Source organism: Aquarana catesbeiana, linkage group LG04, assembly GCF_042186555.1.
Source record: "Aquarana catesbeiana isolate 2022-GZ linkage group LG04, ASM4218655v1, whole genome shotgun sequence".
Taxonomy (NCBI): Eukaryota; Metazoa; Chordata; class Amphibia; order Anura; family Ranidae; genus Aquarana; species Aquarana catesbeiana.
Window position 1 is genome coordinate 74,453,972 of NC_133327.1, and position 26,708 is coordinate 74,480,679.

General features: G+C 41.1%; 1 protein-coding gene across 1 annotated transcript in view; it reads left to right on the top strand.

Moving 5' to 3' along the window:
• APOB (apolipoprotein B) overlaps window positions 1–17,122 on the top strand; it is a 51,745-nt gene extending 34,623 nt beyond the window's left edge. Inside the window, exons 22-29 of the mRNA XM_073625331.1 lie at window positions 275–450; window positions 1,010–1,197; window positions 1,998–2,137; window positions 2,953–3,323; window positions 4,372–11,808; window positions 12,065–12,179; window positions 14,416–14,599; window positions 15,136–17,122. Coding sequence (XP_073481432.1) covers window positions 275–450; window positions 1,010–1,197; window positions 1,998–2,137; window positions 2,953–3,323; window positions 4,372–11,808; window positions 12,065–12,179; window positions 14,416–14,599; window positions 15,136–16,950 — 10,426 coding nt within the window. The 3' untranslated portion in view covers window positions 16,951–17,122. The remainder of the gene's footprint in view (window positions 1–274; window positions 451–1,009; window positions 1,198–1,997; window positions 2,138–2,952; window positions 3,324–4,371; window positions 11,809–12,064; window positions 12,180–14,415; window positions 14,600–15,135) is intronic.
• Window positions 17,123–26,708: the final 9,586 nt, after the last annotated feature.

Sequence of the window (26,708 nt, forward strand, 5' to 3'; positions counted from 1 at the left end):
TTAAGCAACACAAGCCTTTAAATCAAAATCCAGTGTAAATATAAAAAAAATGACTTAACAAGCCTGGTTCTACCAAAAACCGAAATAAACTTTGGGTAGGTTGATTTGTGCATCTTTTTGGTTATGCGAACAATACACATTTTAGATGATTATGACATTGGATTTCCTATTGCTAACATATACTTTAGCTAGATTCATGGGTGAGCAATCGTTTCCAGAGCTGCAAAAAACTTTAGGTGTGTAATTTAAAGCAATTTTTCTTTCTGTTTCACAGCCATGATTACAGGTCACAAGCTGCAGTGAGTGGGACCCTTAGCATCCCCAAATTGCACATGGAAGCCAGGACAGATGCCAATGTTATGAGTGTTTCTGGAAACCACAAGCTTCAGATACAGTCCTCTGCTAAGATCTGTGCATTGACCGGATCTCAGGACCTTGTGTTCACATATGGTGCGTCTATTCTAAACGAGTGAAAGTATAAACAATTACAAATTTGAAAATGGGAATTCTGATAAATTATTGACAATTTGCCTTTTCTGAATATGCCTGATAAATTACAAAGTCTTTAGAAAAATACAGTAACAGAGGGGTTAAATTCTTCAATTATAACCAAATCTTGTAACTGCGTAATTTGACTTGGAAACAAGTTTTCTAACTAACTGGATTTGAAAATTTCCTTTAACTTCCTGTCCTGATGACGCAACAGGATGTTAGAGGAAAATGTCTTAAAGTGAGGGGCAAATACCATTTTAGTTGCCCCCGGAATAGGTGTCCCATTGGGCAATTTCCCTTTATCTCTTGTTTTGGGGACAACTCTAAACATTTGGATTTCCCATAATTTTCTTTCTCTTTAGCAGTGATCAACAGTACAGATAGAGGGCCAAATTTCCCCAGTGGGGACATAGACAGCAATAAGAACTTGACAGAAGGTCTAACCCTTCCCCACTTTATTAAAAAAAAAGGTTTTGACTTGACAATCACTTTAAATTCTACCTGTTCTCTTCTTCAGACAATGAGAAGATTGAGCTACAGTGGAACACTGGCAGTAACACCAACGTTAAGAAGATCCTTTCCAAACTACCAGAATTTAAATTCTCTTACCCAGAGACTATAAAGACTTATGCCAATGATGTGCTGGACCAGAAGGTTGCTCAGACCGACATGACCCTCCGCCATATTGTGTCACAGTCACTGGTGGTAAGTTATAGTCAACTATCCATAACATATCAAATATAAGAATATGGATGATACCCTGGGCTTAATATTGCAAAAGGAGGTATCTAAACTGTGAACTGCTTGAAATGCAATTTTGAGATAACATGACGCTCAGTTCTCACATTCCCCAGGTTGATAGTACTTGCAATGTCCAGCAATTTAGTTAGTATGTGATACTACAAGCAAGGTATGAGTGATGCATTAATTTACTAAAAAGGGTAGAGCAGTTGCTTCAGTTTACAGTACTTAAACTGAATTTTAATTCTGAAATTAGACACAGGCTTAAAAAAAAAAAAAAAAGTAAAAAGAAGAGAGAGAAAGTCAAAACATAGTCAACAGTCCAGAAGCAATACTGAAGGCAAATAGACTATGCAAGGGAATTTGTATGGGACTTTTACTAAAATATATCTAAAATATTGTTTTTTTTTATTATTATTATTTGCCTTGCACATGATTGTGTACTCTTTGTAAAGTGATTTTTCAGCAAATCCCGCATACTGCAACTAATACACTTTTTCTGTACTGTTGGCTATACATTTGGCATTCTCTGTTCTACCAACCCTGCCACTTTTCTTTAGAAAGCCTGTTGGAGTCTGTCCAACCCTGGAGGGTGTCTTTGAGAAATAAGTTGTTGCACCAAATCAGAATACCCATCTAAATCTGAATTACCTTCTTTTTAAACAAATAAAAAACCTGACATGAAGGATCTCATAAATTACGCATCTGTAACTGATGTGTGAAAAGAATAAGGAATATCCTTTGTGTTGCTTTTGTATTTTTAGGCAGCTGACAATTGGTTGCAGAAGGCATCAAAGGAAAGTCCGTATGCACAAACACTTGCCAATAAATTGACTGCATTGAAAGAAATGGATCTGCAACAACTGGGCATTCCACCGTTCCCAGATGATCTATTTTTGAAAAGGTAAGGAATGACCTGGAGTTGTTTCTATAAGTGAATAGAGTTATACGAATACAAAAAGAAGAACTTCATGCATATGTCCCTTGAGCTCATGCATGTATTCACCGTTATGTGCGATTTTCAAACTGTGTTAAGTGTAGTAGCCATAAATCCTTCTTTAATTTAAATTCACAGCACCCTGTACACACACCTGGTGGAATTTAAGGTCAGGGTGATAGTGGGAATGTCTATTGATATGCAGCTATGACAGGATGATGATTTCTGCACTGGTGTTGGGTGGGGAGTATTTAAGCAAAGTTGAAGGATGATTAGGAGTTAGGTCTGAGACTTTGCAGAAAAGTAATTTCAGTATCAGAAAGTTGTCTTCAGTATATATCAGAAGAATAGCATGAAGAAACTTACTGAATCCAAGACTGCCTGCATGGAAACAGTTCAGCTCAGCCCAGGTTCACACTGAAATCGCACGTCAGTCCCGATTTCGGCAGCAATTTCACAGACATCTGTGCTGGTCTCTGCACATATGTCAATGCAAATCACACCCCTGAAATCGCAAAAAGTAGTACAGAAATACTTTTTGAAATTGGTGTGGCGCCACAAATGCAGTGAGGACGGTGCTATTGCCGGCAATTGCCGCCGATTTGACATGTCAAATCGCATGTCAAAACGCACCAATGTGAACCAGGGCTAATGCACTAGCCATTCTAACAGCTTGAAGACTTTTTTCTTTGGAGGAGTACAACCCACATCTTGGTTCTATGCTTGAACATATCTTGTTTAGAAATTATTTGCTTATCAACTTTTTTTTTTTTTTTTTGCAGTGATGGAAGAATTGCCTATCGTTTTAACAAGGATAGTATTACCATCAATATCCCGTTGCCCTATGGTGGAAAGCCATCCCACCAAGTGGTGCCATGGGCAGTAAGGTCCCCAGCCCTGGAGCTGAAGTCAGCGGGAATAAGTGTCCCATCTCAAGAGTTCAGGGTTCCAGCTTTCACTATCCCTGAGTATTACCAACTTAGAGTGCCCCTAATTGGCCTTCTGGATGTCTCATCTAACTTAAATAGCAACTACTACAACTGGTCAGCATCCTATTCTGGAGGCAATGCTACTAGTGACATCTATCGGTTCACTTCTAGATACCAAATGAAGGCAGATGCTATTTTGGAAGTTTTGTCATATTCCATTGATGGTAGGTCCTTTTTCTAAGGAACTTGCAGCTTTTTGCTTAGGTATTTGTGTGTTCACAGTTCCACTATGTATACATGTTTCTATACAAAACTGTCCTGAAGAAGAACCCAATATAAACATGTGAAAACAACTTCTTATAGTAAATTCCCATAACCCTAACTTGAGAACTCCAGCACTTTCCTGATAAAGCCATTTGAGATTGTGCTACAACAGAGAAGTGGAATTCCCTGAAGTCAGCAGTATAATATGGATAGTGTATGATCCCAAGGGCTGGCACAGATTGATAATTGAGTGTGCTGTATTTCTTGCACTCGGCTAAAAACACATCTGGGATAATTGGTTTGAATACTCAAGCTAAAATAGTTTTGGGCTGCAGAGATTTTAATTTTAACATACTGTATGTATAGTATAATTTATGGTCAATATATAAGCAAGACTCTTCGTGGTGTTTTGTACAATGCTTACTAGACTGAAGATTAACAGTAGCTCTTGTTGTATACCATTTAATATTTATGACTGTTCTATGATAGCTAATTCACTATCAAGTGAAAGGTTGCAGCTCCTGGTATCACCATGCTATTTGTGAAGCTAGGACTCCTCTGATAAGAGCATGGTAGGGAAGGTTATAAGTAGTCAAATAGTTGTTTTCCTAATTTGGAAATCTTTTATAAAAGATTTGTCTATATAGCTGGACAACACTTTTTTTAGCTTCCAATGAAACATTTGAATCTTATTAGTAATACATCAAGCAGAGGGGCAGAAAGTTACACCCTGCAGATATAGGAAGCAGTTTCATCAACCAGGGATTTTTGACATGCTTCAGTGGATTACATAGAATACAAATTAGGAAATGTATGCTTTCTGACACGCAGTGTTTCCTGGCTAGAATTATTTCTTCACTAACTAATTTCACTTGTGATCTAGAGTTTTTATCAAATATGGTTACAGGCAAAACACTGACAAATTCTGTAAATGCACACAAAATAATTTTGTTATTTGGAAGGGAATATTGTGCATACATTTATTTTATTTTATTTTTTATTTTGCAGGTTCCGGGGTGGCAACATATGATCCAATGAAAGCATTAAGCCTGTCCTATGAGGGATCTTTAAGCCATACCTTACTTGAATCAAGCATGAGATTCAGTGAGCAGTACAACTTCAGGAGTAACCAGATCTTTAAAGGATCATATGCATATCAGGCCAGAAGTGTTCTGGGATTAGATACCACTGGAGCACTTTCATCCAAGTCATCAATAGCAAATAACATACTGACAACAGAGGTTGAGACTAATGAGCGTTTCGCTTTAGCATCATTGTTTGCCAACAGTGACTTTAGGCTTGTCACCACATTCAACACTGAAAATTTCCAGGCTAAAGCTGATTCCAACTTTCAGTTTGATTCCTCTTTCTTGAAAGCCACCAACAAGATGTCTGGAATGTTCTTGACAGAAGCTGTGACAATGTCTTCAACCACTGAACTGCTTGATGGAGCTCTTGTTAACACTATGTCTTTAGATTACAGGAATAAACAGCTCACCCTGAAGTCAGATACAAATGGAAATTACTACAATCTGGTTGGGTTAAACAAGCTTGAGTTCACCATTTCAAAACAGATGGCTGCTGTACGCTCTGAATGCCAGGCAAACTACAAGCGTAACAGATTCTACACTCTCCTAACTGGCTCCCTGAATTCTCTTGGTCTAGAACTAAATGCTGACCTGACCCTCAATAATCAGCAAAGTCGAGCTGCTCACAAAGCTACTTTAAAGCTTAGCCAAGATGGCCTGTCTAGCAGTGCAACAACCAGTGTCAACTTTAATCCCTTAATGCTAGAAAATGAGTTTAATGCTGGAATTGGAAGTTCGGGAGCAGTGATGAAAATGATGGCAAATGGACGATACCGAGAGCACAGTGCCAAGATTTCTGTTGACGGAAAAGTTGCCATGATGGAACTGTCTTTGGGTAGTGTCTATCAAGCTACAATTCTTGGTTTAGACAGTAAGAATCTGTTCAACTTCAGGATTAGCCGAGAAGGACTTAAATTCTCAAACAACCTAATGGGCTCATATGATCAAGTGAAACTTGAAAACAGCAATGATTTAAGCATTGTGGGAACGACATTACAGTTTACCTCTAAATTTGAAAATTCCTTAAGCTCTGACAAGTTCCACAAGCACAGATTTGAATTCCAGATGCAACCTTACACTATGACATCTTTGCTGAATAACGAACTACAATATGGTTCTTTGGAATTAACCAACAGAGGCCAGCTTCAACTTGAATTATTCAAGTTAAATATCAATGGCAATATCAGAGGTGCATTTAACAAAGATGAAATAAAGCATTCCTATGGATTCTCAGTTGGAAACCTGGCTGCAAATCTGAACACAGACACTGTTGCGAATATACAAGGAACAGTCCACACACATAGATTTACCCTTGATATTGCTGGCCTCTCAGCCTCACTTAGCAGCAACACAAACTGTGAATCAAAATATATGCGCTTCAGCAACATGATCCGTTCTGTTGTGGAACCATTCACCATTACCATTGACTCTCAGACCAATGGAGATGGGAGACTGCTGATCTTTGGGGAACAATCAGGACAGCTTTACAGTAAATTCATCCTAAAAGCTGAGCCCCTTTCTTTCAACTTAGTCCATAATTACCGAGGATCCACCAGACATTCATTAGGTACAGGCAATACACACGAGACCCTTCTAGACTACAAAATCAACCTGTTGTTCACACCAGCAGAGCAGCTAAGTTCTTTGAAGCTGAAGAGCAGCCTGGACCAAAACACATACAACCAAGACTTTAGTGCATACAACAACGCTGATGGTATTGGAGTTGAGATTAATAGCCAGGCCTTGGCAGACCTCTTAATCTTGGACAAAGAGATCCATCTACCATTTGCTCGGTTCAATCCAATTGATGCATTAAACTTAAGAGACACTGTAAACAGTCCCCAAGAGTTCAGCATTTTTGGACACATAAAGTATGACAAGAATAAAGACATGCATGTCATCAGTTTGCCTTTTATCGAGAACATATCCTTGTATTTTGAGAAAATAAGAACTGTATTGATTAATGCCCTACAAGCACTGCAGAATTCATTGAATGAAGTGAATATTGATCAATATGTACAGAGATACAGAAGGGCAGTGGACCCCGCTGTGCAGAAAGTAATAGACTATGTGGAAAATTTGAATGTAGACGAAAAAGTTAGAGCAGCAAAGGATAAAATATACACATTAGCCAAAGAATATAAAGTTACTGCAGGGGAACTGCAGTCTGTAGTTGAGGAGTACTTTGCAGCAGTTCAGTACCGTCTACAGGTCTATGTGAATGAAATGGACAGATACATAAGAGATAATTATGACTTTGAGCAGCTTAAGAGGGCTGTTGAGATGTTTATACAAAGATGTGTTGACAAACTGAAGGCTTTAGATTCTGAATACAGAGTTCGGGAGAAGATCTTTGAATTGGTTCAGAACATACGTGTGCAGCTGGAAGAATTTAATATCAATGATTTAGGACAAAGCGTGGCTGCCTGGATTCAGAATGTAGATGATCAATATCAAATAAAAGCTGGGCTGCAAAGACTCTTACAACAAATTCAAGTGTATGTTCACAGAGTTGATCTTGACCAAATATCACAAAGCATAAAAGCAGCACTGCAAAGCATTGATATATCCCAATATGTAGAAAAGATAAGAAACTCTTTGCCAGTTGAGAAGCTCAGTGTTGTTATAGAACACATAAAAAATTTTATCACCACACAGATGGAGGAATTTGAAATTGGTGAGAAAATAAATGTTGTTGTTGACAAACTACAAGACTTTGTGGCCGACTATGAACTTGATAAAAAAGTGGAAGTTATTCTAGAAAAGTTTGTTGAGTTCCTCAACCAACAGAAAGTCAAGGAGACCGTGAAAAAAATAGCAGATATGCTCAATAACATTGATATCAGACAATATTATAAAAAAGTTCTCACTTTTGTTGATTCCACAGTCAAGCAACTGAGAGACTATGACTTTAAGAAGCTCATTGAGCACATCAATTACTACCTTGATATTGTAATTAAGAAGATGCGGTCTTTTGATTATGACAAGTTTGTGGATAATATCAACATGTGGATAAAGGACACAACCGAAAAGCTAAATGATAAAATGAAAGCCTTGGAACTGCCTCAGAAGGTTGAAGCCTTAAGACAGTATTTAAGTAATGTAAGAGCAGTGGTAACAGAATATCTTCAACAAGTAAGAGACACCAGACTTGCTGCCATCATGCAGTGGTATGACGATATCATGACCTCCACAGTACTAAATGAGTGGAAGACCAGGGTAATTGACCATCTTGAAGATTACAGAGACCAAATTTCTTCAATGAACATACAAGAAGAATGTAAGAAATATCTTCAACAATTGAGCCAGGCTTACAGGCGCTTCTTGATGTTTGTAACAGAGCAGTGGAACCTTGCAGCTATCAAGATTACAAGTTTTGCAGAAGAGAACAATATTAAAGAATGGTCTGACAAAGTTAAAGTTTTTGTAGAGGAAGGATTTGTTGTACCACAAATTAATATAGGATTTATCCACATTCCTGCATTTGAAGTTAGCCTCCGGGCTCTTAGGGAGGCGACATTCAGAACACCATTCTTTACTGTGCCATTCACTGATCTGGAAATCCAGTCTATGGAGATTAATTTTAGAAAGCTAAAAGATATGGAAATTCCAACAAGATATGTTACTCCAGAGTTCACTATTTTGAATACCTATAAAGTACCATCATATGTTATTGATCTGAATGAAATTAAACTGAAAATTGTACGAGTAATTGACCAGATCATTTCAAGTGACTATAAGTGGCCACCTCCAGATGTTTTATTGAGAGATCTAAAAATGAGTGACATGGGGCTTCCTGAATTTTCTATTCCAGAAATCTATATTCCTAATATGCAACTTCCTGAATACAAAATCCCTAAATTAAATCTAGAAAATTTCAAATTTCCTGAAATACAGATTCCTGAATTCCAACTTCCAAAGATTCCACACACTGTCTCTATTCCAACGTTTGGCAAGCTTTCTGGCTCATTCAAAGTGAGCTCACCATTTTTCAATATGGCAACTTTAGCTGAGGTCAAGAATACTACTGTATCTGAGAAGTCACCGGAAATCGTTGCATCCCTCACAACAGAAGCCACATCTATGATCGAGGCATTGGCTTTTACTTTTGGTGCTGACGCTCGCATTTCTGCTCCCTTGCTGGAACAGTTAATCTTCAAAGAAACTGTGTCATTGGCTCACCGCAATGTGAAATTGGATCACTTTAGTGAGATCACTTTCTTGTCAAGTCACATTCAGACACAGATCCAAACCAATGCTAATCTAAGAACTGAGAAGAATTCAGCTGAGTTGCAGAATTCAATTATTGTGAAAATACAAAAGAGAATAACAGCAGATGTTACAACAAAATATTCCCACAGACTCAATATTCCACAACTGGACTTCACCAGCCAGCTCGACCTTCAAAATGATATTGACACAACTGTGGACATTGGACGCATAACTCTTATATCTTCTGGTAAAGGAGGCTGGAAATGGGCTTGCCCGTATTTCTCAGATGAAGGTACCCATCAAGCAGACCTAAAGTTCAACCTGAAAGGTGGCAACATTGAAATTTTGGGAACCAACAAGATCAATGACAAATATCTAAAATTAGATCAAAACCTCAAGTTTGACTCAGTGTTCTTAAATTATGTGACACTTGAAATGATGTCAAAGGCAGATGCACCTAACATCGGAAACAGCATTGTGACAGCTAAAGGAAGGGCACAAGTTAGTGAGATGAAAATAGAACTAGAGGCAAATCATAACTCAGAGTTAGCAGGACGAGCAACTGGCACAATAAACAACAATTTTGCCTTTTTGGCAAAGGCATTTGAAATAAAACTGTCTACTGCTAACAATGGAAATCTCAAAGTCAGTTTCCCCCTTAAGCTCACTGGCAAGATTGACTTCATGAACAACTATGAGTTTACACTGAATCCTAACATTCAGCAAGTGTCATGGCAGGCTAATGGAAGGTTCAACCAATATAAGATTGCTCACACGATTTCACTAGGAAATAATGAAGAAAATATTGCAGCTGTTTTGGAAATGAACGGGGAAGCTGTTCTTGACTTTCTGACAATTCCAGTCTCTATTCCAGAAATTACCATCCCATATACATCACTTAAAACAACACCAGTCCGAGAATTTTCTTTGTGGGAAAGAACTGGACTGAAAAATTTGTTGACATCAACCAGACAGAACATTGATCTGAATATAAAGCTTCAATACCAAAAGAATAAAGACACACATGCAATTCCTCTGCCATTAGACACACTTTTTGATTCTATAAATACAAACATGAAGACCCTTAGCAAAAAATTTGAAATTGGGCGAGACAAAACATTGAATTTTTTGGTGGATTCCTATAACCAGGCTAAGACAAAATTTGACAAATATAAAGTAGACAATCAGGTCAGCAGAATTCCAAGAACCTTTAGGATTCCAGGCTACACCATCCCATTAGTCAACATTGAGGTTTCCTCTTTCTCTGCTGAGCTTCCAGCTTTTGGATATGTAGTCCCTAAAGAAATAAGCACCCCAAGCTTTGTAGTTCCAGTGATTGGATTTTCCATCCCAACCTACAAATTAGTTCTACCCTCACTTGAACTGCCTGTTCTTCATGTTCCAAATTCCTTACGCAGACTGTCCCTTCCCAAACTAAAGTTACCACCTGGACAGAACAGTATTTTAATTCCAGCTTTGGGTAACCTCACTTATGATTTCTTCTTTAAATCCAATGTGATTTCACTAACCACAAGTGCTGGGATATATAATCAGTCTGACATCTCTGCCCGGGTAAGCATAGCCTCTACCTCTGTTATTGACAGCCTTCAATTTAATATAGATGCAACTACTTCTCTTACCAGGAAGAGAGGGCTAAAACTGGCGACAGGGCTAGCTCTGAAATCAGTCTTTGCTGAGGGAAAACATGAAAGTTCTATATCATTTGGAAAGAAAAACATGGAAGCATCTGTCATCACAAATGCACAAATGGACACAAGTCTGATAAAGAGCACCTTCAAACAAGAACTTAATGGCAACACAAAGACAAAGCCTACTGTTGTATCTAAAATGTCCCTCATGTATGACCTTAATGATGCATTATTTGGAAACACAGCTAAAGGAAATCTTATTCACACTTTAAATCTTGAAGGTCTTACATCTTACTTTTCAGGGGAAACTCATGTAAGGGCAGATATAAGTGGAACACTTTTGTCTAAACAGATGTTTAATGGATGGTTTAGCACTGATGCAAATGCCTACCTGAATTCCAATGGCCTCAGGTCATCTGTGAGTCTTGTGTCCAGATCTAAAGCAGACAGCATTGGAAACATGGAATTGGAAGAGAGTCTGGCTGTTGAAGCATCTATCAGCCGTGTATTTGCCCTTTGGGAACATAAAGGAGAAAACTATTTCAGGATCACTCCACTTTTTACATCAAAGGGACAGCAAAGCAGCAAGGCAACACTAGAGTTGGCTCTTTGGAGTTTGCTGGCAGACCTTCAATTCCAGATTAACCAACCCAACTCATTCATTGAAGCTGCATCATTAAACCAAGGAATTTCATTAACCCTTAATACAGAGAAGCAAGAATTTAGTGTGAAAGGTCATGGCATTATAGAGAACCTTATTGCTGCTCATGACCTGAAGCTATCCAATGACCAGTCAGAAGCTAGGATTATGGTTGGTGGATCCTTGCAAGGTTATGTAGATTTCCTAAAGTTAATCATACTTCCAGTGTATGATAGAAGTTTGTGGGATGTCCTAAGGCTTGATATTACAACAAGCCCTGACAAGAAACAGTACTTAAATGCTTCTACATCACTAGTTTACACAAAAAGCAAGAATGGATTTTTCTACCCTCTTTCATCTGAGAAGCTAGGCGATGGCTATACAATGACATTCCCAGGATTTAGTTTCCCAAAAGATGCCCATCTTCCTTCCTCACTTCCAGAAGTCCAGTTCCCTAAAGTCCCCATAAATGTGCTATACACTGCAGGAGAAGATTCTAAAATATCTTTTGTTGAGCTTTCTGTACCACAATATCAAGTAACTCTGCCCAAATATACCCTTCCCAAAACTTTCTACAACTTAGATTTCAACAGTTTGTTCAACAAGATAGCAGACATTGACCTACCAACAATTGAAATCCCAGAGCAGAAAGTTGTGATCCCACCAGCAAGTATGAGAATGCCCGCTGGAATTTACATCCCAGCTTTTGGAGCCTTGTCTGGATCCATCCAGTTTACGACCCCGATATACAATCTCACTTGGACAAACAAAGTGGAAAACAACCCAGAAGGTCTTGTTGGTTCCATTGATGCTACCAGCAGTTCAACACTAAGATTCCTGGAGTTTGACCTAGATGGTAAGTTTCTTTATACCTCAGTATAAAATCCTCAAATGGTTATATGAAGTGGAAGAAAATTAGTATGAATGATAAAATGCAAGTGAGCACAATGTGCATGCTTTACCATAAAACAGGTAAGGTCAAGTAAAATAGCTCAATGTTCACTATGCTATTCCATAATGCAAAAAAGGTCAATTACCAGATCTTGTGACAGTTGTTATTGTAATTAGAAACTGTGGACTAAGAATTTAATTTATTCATTACCTCCTTTTAGCTTCATTGGCTAGTTCTTTAAATGGAAGATCTCTGAATATCATTGGACAGGGAAGTCTTGCACACGTGGACCTGAGTGCTGTTTGGAAGGAGCAAACATCTTTCAATGGATTAAGGTAACCAAAACCTCTTCACTTGTTCATACATTCATACAGTATCTCACAAAAGTGAATACACCTCTCACATTTTTGTAAATATTTTATTATATCTTTTCATGTGACAACACTGAAGAAATGACACTTTGCTACAATGTAGTGAGTGTACAGCTTGTATAACAGTGTAAATTTGCTGTCCCCTCAAAATAACTCAACACACAGCCATTAATGTCTAAACCACTGGCAACAAAAGTGAGTACACACCTAAGTGAAAATTTCTATATTGCGCCCAAAGTGTCAATATTTTGTGTGGCCAGCATTATTTTCCAGCACTGCCTTAGCCCTCTTGGGCATGGAGTTCACCAGAGCTTCACAGGTTGCCACTGGAGTCCTCTTCCACTCCTCCATGATGACATCACGGAGCTGGTGGATGTTAGAGACCTTGCGCTCCTCCACCTTCCATTTGAGGATGCTCCACAGATGCTCAATAGGATTTAGGTCTGGAGACATACTTGGCCAGTCCAACACCTTCACCCTCAGCTTCTTTAGCAAGGCAGTGGTCATTTTGGAGTTGTGATTGGAGTCGTTATCATGTTGGAATACTGCCCAGCGGCCCAGTCTCCGAAGGGAGGGGATCATGCTCTGCTTTAGTATGTCACAGTACATGGCATTCATGGTTCCCTCAATGAACTGTAGCTCCCCAGTGCTGGTAGCACACATGCAGCCCCAGACGATGACACTCCCACCACCATGCTTGACTGTAGGCAAGACACACTTGTCTTTGTACTCCTCACCTGGTTACCGCCACACATGCTTGACACCATCTGAACCAAATAAGTTTATCTTGGTCTCATCAGACCACAGGACACAGTTCCAGTAATTCATGTCCTTAGTCTGCTTGTCTTCAGCAAACTGTTTGCAGGCTTTCTTGTGCATCATCTTTAGAAGAGGCTTCCTTCTGGAACGACAGCCATACAGACCAATTTGATGCAGTGTGCGACGTATGGTCTGAGCACTGGCAGGCTGCCCCCCCACCCCTTCAACCTCTGCAGCAATGCTGGCAGCACTCATACTTCAATTTCCCAAAGACAACTTTTGTATTTGACGCTGAGCATGTGCACTGTTCTGAGTGGACCCTGTCCTGTTAAACCACTGTATGGTCTTGGCCACCATGCTGCAGCTCAGTTTAAGTGTCTTGGCAATCTTCTTATAGCCTAGGCCATCTTTATGTAGAGCAACAATTCAGATCCTCAGAGAGTTCTTTGCCATGAGGTGCCATGTTGAACTTCCAGTGACCAGTATGATAGAGTGAGAGCGATAACACCAAATTTAACACACCTGCTCACCATTCAGACCTGAGACCTTGTAACACTAACAAGTTACATGACACCGGGGAGAGAAAATGGATAATTGTGCCCAATTTGGACATTTTCACTTAGGGGTCTCCTCACTTTTGTTGTCAGCGGTTTAGACATTAATGGCTGTGTTGAGTTATTTTGAGGGGACAGCAAATTTACACTGTAATACAAGCTGTACACTGATTACTTTACATTGTAGCAAAGTGTAATTTTTTTCAGTGTTGTCACATAAAAAAGATATAATAAAATATTTACAAAAATGTGAGGGGTGTACTCACTTTTGTAAGATACTGTATATATTGGGGGTTATTTACTAAAGGCAAATCCACTATGCACTACAAGTGCACTTGAAAGTGTACTGAAAGTGCACTTGGAAGTGCAGTCACTGTAGATCTGAGGGGGACATGCAAGGAACATAAAAAACAGCATTTTAGTTTGCACATGATTGGATGATAAAATCAGCAGAGCTTCCCCTAATTTCAGATCTTCCCCTCAGATCTACAGCGACTGCACTTCCAACTGTACTTTTAGTGCACTTTCAAGTGCACTTGGAGTGCACTTGTAGTGCAAAGTGGATTTGCCTTTAGTAAATAACCCTCATTGTCTTTTTGTAGAGTTGGTTAGGAAAATAGTCCATTAGGTTGACCAATCAAGCCCTAAAATCTATACCTCTTATTCGGCAGTTCAAAACCAAACTAGAAGATATTATCACAGCTCGGGGTCTTTCAGTTTTCCCCTCATTTGGTCACAGGAAATGACTCCTGGGAAGGTTCTGCTTGCTACAAAAATCACCCTGTAAATGTTCTGCTTTTGCATAGAGTCTATATTGTTTTTATCATGCATTGATAGTCAACAGCACAAGTTTTTTTTGTAATTTCCTATTTTACATTTCTATTTAGGATGCAAGGCCACAATCTTCAAATAGACATAACTAGCCCGACATTCACCAATGTACAAATAAAATGCCTACATGATGAAAATGGCGTTTCCTCATCCATATATTCTCCATCTTGTGGAACTCTGGGGCTTCAACTGGAAAGGGACTCAAAGACTATCAAAATTAGGCTCTACAGCCGTTCTTTGGTAAGTATCTTTGCTGTTAGTCCTTCTAAAAGAAAATGTAGTATATACAACATATGTAGGTCCGGCCTAAACTTTTTTTTTTTACTTTTGTGGTGTGGAAAAGTTTGATCATCTGCCAGGTTTTTACTGCTATCTGGGGCTTTGCTAGAGAGCCTGGCTGTTATCAGGGTCACTAGAACTAGCGGCTTCATTGGGAGATTCAACTTCTGTTCCTGGTCTGGTGCTAACCTAAAATTTGGCATTTTCTTTTACTGTCAGTGATCATGGTAAACAGGATAAAAAGAGAGGTTGAGTCTCCCTAACAGGGGCACAGACAGCAATAAAAAACCTGTCATGTATTCTAATCCCTCTCCACTCTATGCAAAGCTAAAAAGAAAATTGCCTTTATTTAAAGTTTAACTCTATGTACAACATAATGCTTGGGAAAATTAGGCTAACAGCTTAGTACACACTATAACAAAAGTGTTGATTATTATGGTACATTTGATCTTACAAGTTCTGCACGGCTTATTGTTAATGCTTTTCATGTCCTACAGGCATCTTCTGGAAAGGACACCTTAATTCTGAAAAATGAGATATCCCTAAAAAACCCAGATAGGATTCAGAACAAACTGAATTGGAGAGAAGAAGCTGCTCAAGATGTTCTCAATGGTCTGAAGGAGAGACTGCCCAAGATGTCTGATGCTGTCTACAGATGCATCAACAAATACCACAAGGAACACTTGGGAATGGACATGAAAGATGCTAGCCTACTTATGAAGGAACATCTTCAGTCCAAGGTTTCCGCAACATACCAATCTGCAGCCAATCAAATTGACAAGATGGAATATCAGCTTCGGTCAGCTGCCAGAGATGCTAGCGGTAAATATGCAGATGTTGTGTACAAAGCACAACGGTTGTACCAGCAGCCACCAGACATGTCATACCTCATGAGTGATGGTGAGCTGGGAGCTCAGCTTTATGATAAATCAATTACCGTGATAAGAAGTTACCAAACTACAGTGAGAGATATAATTGATGCTTCTGTTGAGTTTTTAAAGAGCACCAGATTTCAGTTACCAGGCCAGACCCAAAAATACTCTGGGGAAGAGCAGTTCTCTATGGGGATGAAATGGGCAACTTCAACGATTGAAGCATGCATTGAGAAGATCCAGCAGCTTCTTGATAACCTAATTCAATCAATTAATAACACTAACTTCAAAATCCCTGGCACAGACACAGTTATTGAGGGCAGACAAGTCGTCATTGCTGTAAAAGACTTTCTGAAAGAACTCCAGCAGATTACTAAAAAGATTTTCATTGATCTCCAAAACGTCAGCCTTGAGAAATATCTGCAGCATCTTAAACATTTGATTCAAGAGATGTCACAAAAATCTGAAAAACTAATTGAAGCCCTTAGGTCTAGAAACTACCAAGATATGAAACACCAAACTCAACAGATGTACAATGATGCAGTGAACTCCAACTATGCACAGTATGCTAGTGACCTTGCTGATAGAATCATAAAGAGCACCAGTCATTTGGTAAAAGTTTGCCAGGATCTATATGAAGAACTTTCAGAGAAAACGAAGCAGCTTCTAATCTATGCCAGGGCCTTGCGAGAAGAGTATTTAGATCCAAATATTGTGGGGTGGTCAGTGAAATATTATGAGCTGGAAGAGAAAGTCGTTCAGTTCTTTAAATTCATCATGGATTCACTGAAAGAACTTCCATCAAAATATGGAGTGGATGTCTCAGAATATGCAGACAAAATGAAAGAATTTTTGAAGGAATACTATGAGCAAGCCATGATACTAGCAACCAATGCAGAAAACAAAGGGCAGAGGCAGGTCAGGGAATTTGCATTAAAGGCAGAGGAGAAAATTAGTGAGTGGTCAAACACCGCCAGAAAAGCCGCTGTGGAACATTCACAACTCCTCAATGCCAAACTCAAGGAAGCATACAATCAATTTTTGAGTTCTTACGAAAAATTCCTCACTGAAGCCAATAAACTTATTGATCAAGTCATCCAAAAGTACAATGACTTTATAGAGTTCATCACACAGATGTTGCAAAATTTGCAGAATTCAGCCAGTGAGGGAATGAAAACATACTTTTCCACACGTAAAGGAGAAATTAAAGTGGATGTACCCCATCCCTTTGACTGGAAATCATTTGATGAAGTTCCTCAGGTGAGAAATGACATCATAGCTAAGAGGATGGAAATTGCACGTTCAATGGTCCTTGAAGGCATTGACAAAAGCTCAAAGAAATGGGAAGAAGTACAACTCTTTATCAAAAAACAACTTGAAGATGGAAAACTCAGTGCACAGCAGATTATTGAAAATATTTCTAACTGGAAGAAAAACTGAACAGATATTATGTACTGTAGTAGCTGAACATTAAGGTTTTTATTGTGAAAACAATAACAACAGTCAGTTTATATTACATTTTAAAGCTATTGTTGTTTCTTTTATTGAAAAAAATAAAAAATAAATTGTTGTTATTTCTAAAAGTTGAACTAATAAACTACCTTTGTTATAAGCTGGCATTTTAACTATTTTCTCTCTCTCTCTCTCTCTCTCTTTACATTATATATAATCAACATTAAAATGCATCCTAACATTTGCCTTCAATGACTTTTCTTTAAAGTGAAACAGTTGTGATTTTTGTTGACAGATTTCAAGAGAAGTAGTATAATACTGCTATCTTTATATCACTTTAAGTAATTTCTGTTAACACATATCTAAACCTAAAAACAAAAATGTAATTTATTGCATCTTACCAGTCCTTGGATGTGGCTGTGAGCTGAGCTGAAATCATAAACATTACCTTTAATGTGTAAACTACTAGTTCTATAATAGTGTTCTATAACTAGTTCTATAATAGTGATAACCAGCCATTTTTGAAGTCCAGCCTATATGACAATCATGGCTCTCTCCATAGATACAATGAAGAAATAAGCATGGGCACCTAGGGACATGAAATATGTTATTTGAAGGATTACCAGGTGAAAATAAAGGAAAGAAAAAGCCTGACAAAAAAAGAAAAGAAATGAAGCCACTGCATCTCTTACATTTTTGTCTTTTGATTTAGATACACTTTAACAATTTATTGATATGCAGCCAGGGACAGATTTTCCTTAATGGAGCCTACGGGTATACAACCTTTTGGAGCTCAAAGAAATTCCCCCGTGACCAAAACAGTGAAAAGCTTTGCTGTCCATGGGCCTAATTTGCCTAATAGCAACTCCGATTCTGTATACAGTAATCATGCTGGTTTAGAAAGTGGTGTAGAATATGTTTTACAACTTACATTAGGAAGGCCTGGAACATGAAATTTGCCAAAAAAAGGTTATTATTTAGAGTCATGAAGAAAGAAAGCAACGAGCAATATTGGTATACCAATAATTTTATAGCAGATCTTATTATTACAGTGTATGTCAGGACAAAATTAAAGAACACATATACGGTGCCTTGAAAAAGTATTCATACCCCTTGCAATTTTCCACATTTTGTCATGTTACTGTACATCCAAATAGGTAAATGTATTTTATTGGGATTTTATGTGATAGACCAACACATAATTGTGTGGTACATGGTACATAATTGTCAAATGGAAGGAAAATGATAAATGGTTTTCATTTTTTTTTACAAATAAATATCTGTGTGGCGTGCATTTGTATTCAGCCCCCTTTTCTCTGATACCCCTAACTAAAATGGAGTGGAACCTATTGCCTTTAGAAGTCACCTAATTAGTAAATAGAGTCCACCTGTGTGTAATTTAATCTCAGTATAAATACAGCTGTTCTGTGAAGCCCTCAGAGGTTTGTTACAGAACCTCAGTGAACAAACAGCATCCTGAAAGCCAGGGAACACACCAGACAGGTCAGGGATAAAGTTTTGGAGAAGTTTAACGCAGGGTTAGGTTATAAAAAATATCCGAAACGTTGAACATTTCACGGAGCACTGTTCAGTCCATCATCCGAAAATGGAAAAGTATGGCACAACTGCAAAGCTACTAATACATGGCCATCCACTTAAGCTGACAGACCAGGCAAGGAGAGCATTAAACAGAGAAGCAGCCAAGAGGCCCATGGTAACTCTGGAGGAGCTGCAGAGATCCACAGCTCAGGTGGGGGAATCTGTCCACAGGACAACTATTAGTCATGCACTCCACAAATTTGGCCTTTATGGAAGAGTGGCAAGAAGAAAGCCGTTGTTGAAAGAAAGCCATGTGGGGGACACAGCAAACATGGGGAAGAAGGTGCTCTGGTCAGATGAGACCAAAATTGAACTTTTTGGCCTGAAAGCAAAATATTATGTGTGATGGAAAACTAACACTGTACATCACCCTGAACACACCATCCCCACTGTGAAACATTGTGGTGGCAGCATCATGCTGTGGGAATGCTTTTCTTCACCAGGGACAGGGAAGCTGGTCAGAGTTGATGGGAAGATGGATGGAGCCAAATACAGGGCAATCTTAGAAAGAAACCTGTTATGCCGCGTACACACGGTCGGACTTTTCACCTGCAAAAGTCCGACGGACGCCGCCGGACCGAGTCCGGCGGACAATCCGACCATGTGTGGTCTCCATCGGACTTCCGACGGACCGTTTCGGCCGGAAATCCGACGTACTTTAGATTTGAAGCCTGCTTCAAATCTTTACGTCGTACCTCCGCCGGACTCAGTTCCTGACGGAAAGCCCGTTCGTCTGTATGCTAGTACGAAGGACCAGATACGACGGAGGAGCAGGTTACTGCATCTCGCGCTCGCTGCAATAGGAAAAACTAATTTTCCCATTGCGGCGAGCGCGGGGGGCATCCCAGGCCCTTAGGTCTGGTATGGAACTTTAAGGGGAACCCCCTACGCCGAAAAACTGGCGTGGGGGTCCCCCCAAAATCCATACCAGACCCCGATCCGAGCACGCAGCCCGGCCGGTCAGGAAAGGGGGTGGGGAGGAACGAGCGCCCCCCCCCTCCTGAACCGTACCAGGCCACATGCCCTCAACATGGGGGGGTGCTTTGGGGGAGGGGGCGCCTTGCGGTGCCCCCCCACCACAAAGCACCTTGTCCCCATGTTGATGAGGACAAGGGCCTCTTCCCGACAACCCTGGCCGTTGGTTGTCGGGGTCTGCGGGCGGGGGGCTTATCGGAATCCGGGAGCCCCCTATAATAAGAGGGCCCCCAGATCCCGGCCCCCCCACCCTATGTGAATGAGTATGGGGTACATGGTACCCCTACCTATTCACCTAGGTAAAAAGTGTCAATAATAAAACACAACACAGGTTTTTAAAATAATTTATTAAACAGCTCCGGGGGGGGTCTTCTTCCGTCTTCGGGGGTCCCTCTGGTTCATCTTCTCCCGGCGTCCGGTTGGTTCTTCTCCGCTCTCCGGCCTCTTCTCCCGGTGTCCCAGGTCTTCGGCCGGCCCCTCCGCTGTCTTCAGGTAGCTCTATTGCCAGCGGAGGTCCGGACTTCTTGGCTTCTTGGCTTCTTGTGTTCTCTTCTCTTCTCTTCCCCCAGATGTTGACACGACGCTCTCTCCGGCTGGACTGGTCTCTGAGGGCTGCGTTGTGACTTATATAGGCGGAGACCCCGCCCCCATATGATGTCACAGTCCCTGGGCATGCTGGGACTGTGACGTTTTAGGGGGCGTGGTCGACCACGCCCCCTAAAACGTCACAGTCCCAGCATGCCCAGGGACTGTGACATCATATGGGGGCGGGGTCTCCGCCTATATAAGTCACAACGCAGCCCTCAGAGACCAGTCCAGCCGGAGAGAGCGTCGTGTCAACATCTGGGGGAAGAGAAGAGAAGAGAACACAAGAAGCCAAGAAGCCAAGAAGTCCGGACCTCCGCTGGCAATAGAGCTACCTGAAGACAGCGGAGGGGCCGGCCGAAGACCTGGGACACCGGGAGAAGAGGCCGGAGAGCGGAGAAGAACCAACCGGACGCCGGGAGAAGATGAACCAGAGGGACCCCCGAAGACGGAAGAAGACCCCCCCGGAGCTATTTAATAAATTATTTTAAAAACCTGTGTTGTGTTTTATTATTGACACTTTTTACCTAGGTGAATGGGTAGGGGTACCATGTACCCCATACTCATTCACATAGGGTGGGGGGGGCCGGGATCTGGGGGCCCTCTTATTATAGGGGGCTCCCGGATTCCGATAAGCCCCCCGCCCGCAGACCCCGACAACCAACGGCCAGGGTTGTCGGGAAGAGGCCCTTGTCCTCATCAACATGGGGACAAGGTGCTTTGTGGTGGGGGGGCACCGCAAGGCGCCCCCTCCCCCAAAGTACCCCCCCATGTTGAGGGCATGCGGCCTGGTACGGTTCAGGAGGGGGGGGGGCTCGTTCGTCCCCACCCCCTTTCCTGACCGGCCGGGCTGCGTGCTTGGATCGGGGTCTGGTATGGATTTTGGGGGGACCCCCACGCCGGTTTTTCGGCGTAGGGGGTTCCCCTTAAAGTTCCATACCAGACCTAAGGGCCTGCGACGGGGCTCGCAAGGTTTCAATCTCGCCAAAAAAAGCAGCGAGATTGAATTCATTTTCTAGTCCCGTCGTACCCAAGTCACGTTCAAAATGAACGGACTTGTCCGTGTGTGGGAAAGTCCGTTCATTCTGAAAGTCCGGCGGGAAGACCGGATTCCGGAAAGTCCGGCCGTGTGTAGGCAAGTCCGGCCGTTCAGAAAGTCCGGCGGTAGTCCGCCGGAAGTCTGGCGGCAAGTACGTCGGACCTAGCTTTCTAGAAAGTCCGACCGTGTGTATGCGGCATTAGAGTCTGCAAAAGACTTGAGACTGGGGTAGAGGTTCACCTTCCAGCAGGACAACAACCCTAAACATACAGCCAGAGCTGCAATGGAATGGTTTAGATCAAAGAATATTTATGTGTTAGAATGGCCCAGTCAAAGTCCAGATCTAAATCCGATTGAGAATCTGTGGCAAGACTTGAAAATTGCTGTTCACAGACGCTGTTCATCCAATCTGACAAAGCTTGAGTTATTTTGCAAAGAAGAATGGGCAAAAATGTCACTTTCTAGATGTGCAAATCGGGTAGAGACATCCCCAAAAAGCCTTGCAGCTGTAATTGCAGTGGAAGGTGGTTCTACAAAATATTGGCTCAGGGGGCTAAATACAAATGCACGCCACACTTTTCAGATATTTATTTATGAAAAATTTTGAAAACCATTTTCCACTTCACAATTATGTGCCACTTTGTGTTGATCTATCACAGAGGTCCTCAAACCGCCCCAACAGTCATGTTTTCAGGATTTCTATTATTTTGCACAGGTGATTTAATCAGTTTCACCGCCTTAGTGATTACCACAGCCGTTTCATCTGAGGGAAATCCCGAAAACATGACCTGTTGGGGTGCCTTGAGGATTGGAGTTGAGAAACACTGGTCTATCACATAAAATCCCAATAAAATACATGTACATTTTTGGTTGTAACATGACAAAATGTGAAAAATTTGTTGACCCACCAGAAATGCACTCCTAATTTGAGGTTGTGGGCTGAAAACATGAAACATTTTGTGGACTTGGATTTACATTAAATGGTTTGAGCCCTGCCCTGTTGTATTTTGCTAAATGACTAAACCACCCCAATCCTAATTTTCACAACATAGAATGGAATTGTTCTGTAGTCCCAGATAAGAACTTGATGAGTTAATCAGACCCCTTGCGATAACTCTGGAAGTGTGTTAGGACACAGGACAGTTCTGAATTGCTGACATGATCAACAGTTTTTTTTTTCACTTATTGAACAAATATAATAAAATGCTTTGAAGAACAAAAAAAAAGTTAATTGTAAAGGCTGACATACACTTTAATGTAAAATATATTCTTCATTACATTATCCATATACAAAACGTATGTGTTACTCAGGTTCTTTGAATACCATTCTTTGAATTACCATACTCCATAATAAAATAACCCCCCACCCACACTACCACAATCATCTTTCCCGAAAATGTCAATGCCAAATCCCAGAAGAAATTGAAGGTTTTGATTGTTCTGTAGTATCAGAAAGCTGACACTGAAAAACCTGAACATTATGCTGGCCATACACGCACAGAATTTTGGCCGTTTGGAGACTAAATGATTATTCGTCGGTCGAAAGCGAATTGGCCACTAACTGACAGAATAAACCCATTTACATGATCGTTTCCATGATCGTAGAGACTGTTGGATAACAATAAAAACATATATAAATTATACAAGACAGAATATTCTTATCATTTCGATTACAACATACAACATACACATACACACTTTAGTTGAAATGGTAAAAGTTTTCATTTCAGATCCATCGACATTAGCCAGGCCCCAAGTTGGGTCCACTAACGGCACGATTGTTGAATGATCTTTCCGAAAACTACCAATTTTCGGACAAAATTTTGTGCGTGTATGGCTAGCATTAGTCATTTAGTACAGATAATGGATTTATCCTAGTCACTGATTAAGTTACATAGTTACATAGTTAGTCAGGTTAAAAAAAGACACAAGTCCATCTAATTAAACCTATAAAAAGGGGGGAAAAATTAACAATCCCATATACACAATCCTATACCCTCAGTTGATCCAGAGGAAGTCAAAAACCCCAGCAAAGCATGATCCAATTTGCTCCAGCAGGGGAAAAAAAATCCTTCCTGATCCTCCGAGAGGCAATCAGATATTCCCTGGATGAACTTTAACTATAAATGTTAGTATCCAGTTATATTAAGTTTAAGCAATGGGCCATTAGAACAACACAGCCAGGATGAAGGAACAGAACTGTCCTTTTATTAAATCCCAACTCCATCCATAACCTTTTTGTCTCTTTTGGAAAGACTGGATAGAAGAACTTAAGTAGAGCAAAAAACTCGGGATGGTTTACTGGCACCCTTACTCTACTGAAGCGCGAACGCATAAGAGCTGAAAGAGCCTGGAGAAGAAACTCTACTAAGGAAAACCACTCAAACCACAAAGCTCTCACCGAGAAATATCACAAAGCAATCTTCAAAGCAAAAAAAGAACATTTCTCGAACACCATCTCAAGAGCCTTAAACCGCCTTCGGGAACTGTTCAAAATAGTCGCCCAGACTATGAACCCAACCTGCCTAGAGCCCCCAGCAAATAAAACTCAAGAATTTTGCAATAAGCTATCGGACTTCTTCATCGACAAAATCGATAACATCTGGAAAACAATTCAACAGAAAAAAACTACCAACCTCAGTCAACGAAAGCAAAAAGAGGAAATCGATACAAACATCACACAAGGACCGAAATTCTCACTAATCCCAAGCACCACTGACAGCACCAAAAACATCATCAGAAGCCTCAGAAACAGCACTTCACCAAACGACATTATACCCACAAAACTTCTGAAAGAATGTTCCGACATCCTCGCTCCCACTATAACACATCTCATAAATCAGTCATTCAAAGAAGGGACTGTCCCGATTGCCCTCAAGCAAGGCATCATCAAACCTCTTCTAAAGAATCCCAACCTCTACCCTAAAGACCCTAACTACCGCAGACCGATAACAAGTCTCAACACCATCTCCAAGGTCATGGAGAAAGCAGTCGTACAACAGCTACAACTCCACCTGGACCACACACAGTCTCTTGGACCCCCTGCAATCAGGCTTCCGCCGAGGCCACGGCACAGAAACGGCACTCCTCAAAGTATGGGACGACGCCCTTGAAGCTGCAGATGACAGAGAATCAAGTCTCCTGGTACTGCTGGACCTCAGTGCAGCATTCGATACAGTGGACCACAACACCCTACTCACAGATTCAGAGCTACAATGGTTCACATCGTTCCTGGAAAATCGCTCTCAGACAGTGAAACTAGGAGCCTTCACCTCTGAAACCCGGGCAATATCGTATAGAGTCCCTCAAGGGTCACTTTTATCACCAGTCCTCTTCAAAATCTATATCCGTCCGCTCCTCCAAATCATCAGAAATTCGGACCTCCGCTACCACTCGTACGCTGACGACACGCTACTTTTGGATCACCGGACAAAAAGACCACTATCAACAACTATAAGAATGCCTCACATTGATAGACAACTGGTTGACCACTAGCTACCTCAAACTCAACGGATCCAAAACAGAGCTTCTCCTACTACATGCAAACCAAAACTCAAAAAACAAGAACCCTTGGACTCCGCCCACCGTCTTTGGACAGAACATCGCCCCAAGCATCAAAGTCTTGGAGTCATTTTTTGACTCAGAAATGTCAATGGATGCACAAATTGGATCAGTAGTCACCGGATCTTACCACCTTTTTCGCCTGCTACGCAGACTCATCCCCTTCTTTCCTAAAGAGGACAAAGCGGCAGTAGCTGGAACCATCATTAACTCCCGACTCGATTACGCAAACTCCCGACTATCTAAATACCAGATTGCACGCCTACAACTCATCCAAAACACTGCAGCAAGACTGATAACAGTCTGAGGAGTCTGAGGAGCCTACATTGGCTAACCATAAAGGATCAGATGACATTCAAGACCCTCTGCCTCACCCACAAATGCCTACATGGAAACGTGCCTCAATACCTATGCGAGAATATAAAACGCTACGTACCTAATCGCAGTCTTCGATCAACCCACCAAAACCTCCTCCATGTTCCCAAATCCCGCTACAAATCAAAGGGAGAATGATGATTCGCAGTCCAAGGACCACGGCTATGGAACACTCTACCGATCAACATCCGTATGGAAGAAAACCATCAGGCCTTCAGGAAGAAACTCAAGACCTACCTCTTCTAACAAGCTGCACCCACAGGAGGGACCAAGCGCCTTGAGTCGATTCAGTTCGCATTTGCAGCGCTATACAAGTAATTTATTCATTCAGTTGCCACCAGGAGAAGAAGACACATGCAGTAATCATAGCCTGACGGAGGTTCTAATCCTTCCTTTTTTAATAAAAGTGTTCTGTGCTGACAGAAAGTAAGGGGAAGTATGCCTCGCTGAAAGTTTATGCAGCATTATGGCTGCATAGGCGCTAAATAAAATAAAACCTGCACTGCTGACCAAATAAAGTAAGAAGAACAAATACCCTGTCGTTTTAAAACAGATAGTCATTGGGCATAGACATTACTAGTTAAAGTGAACCTGTGCCCAGACTATGCACAACAGTGGAGGCTGGTGAAGTTTTAGAATGGGGGTGGCAGACCCCGTCCTTCCTTTTTGACCCCTCCCACTTATCATAAGCCCCACCCCTTATATAATCCACCCACTCTGTCCCCTGTATTCCACTTGCTTCCACCCATGGTGTCAGCAGTATACAGCTCAGCATCACATAACAGAGTACGCAGCCCCAGAATCACAGGACAGAGTATATAGCTCAGCCTCACAGATCAGGATATATAGCTCAGACTCACAGATCAGGGCATATAGCTCAGCATTACAGATCAGGGTATGTAGCTCAGCCTCACAGATCAGGGTATACAGCTCAGCATCACAGATCAGGGTATATAGCTCAGCATTACAGATCAGGGTATATATCTTAGCATCACAGATCAGGATATATAGCTCAGCATCACAGATCAGGGTATGTAGCTCAGCCTCACAGATGAGGGTTTATAGCTCAGCCTCACAGATCAGGGTTTATAGCTCAGCCTCGCAGATCAGGGTATATAGCTTAGCCTCACAGATTGGGGTATATAGCCCAGCATTACAGATTAGGTTATATAGCTCAGCATTACATATCAGGGTATATAGCTCAGCCTCACAGATCAGGGTATATAGCTTAGCCTCATAGATCAGGGTTATAGCTCAGCCTCAAAGATCAAGGTATATAGCTCAGCCTCACAGATCAGGGTATATAGCTCAGCATTACAGATCAGGGTATACAGCTCAGCCTCAAAGATCATGGTATACAGCTCAGCATTACAGATCGGGGTATACAGCTCAGCCTCACAGATCAGGGTATATAGCTCAGCATTACAGAACTGGGTATTGTCAGAAACCATGAAATCAGGCTGAGACAGAAGTACAGTTAAATCACACTTGTTTAATAACAAAAGTAAAAAGAAGAAACATAGTCAAAACATAGCCAAAGTTCAGTAACTAGAACGGATAGTCAGCCAATCCAGAAGTCAGGGATCAATGTAGTGGAACAGCAAACAGGATC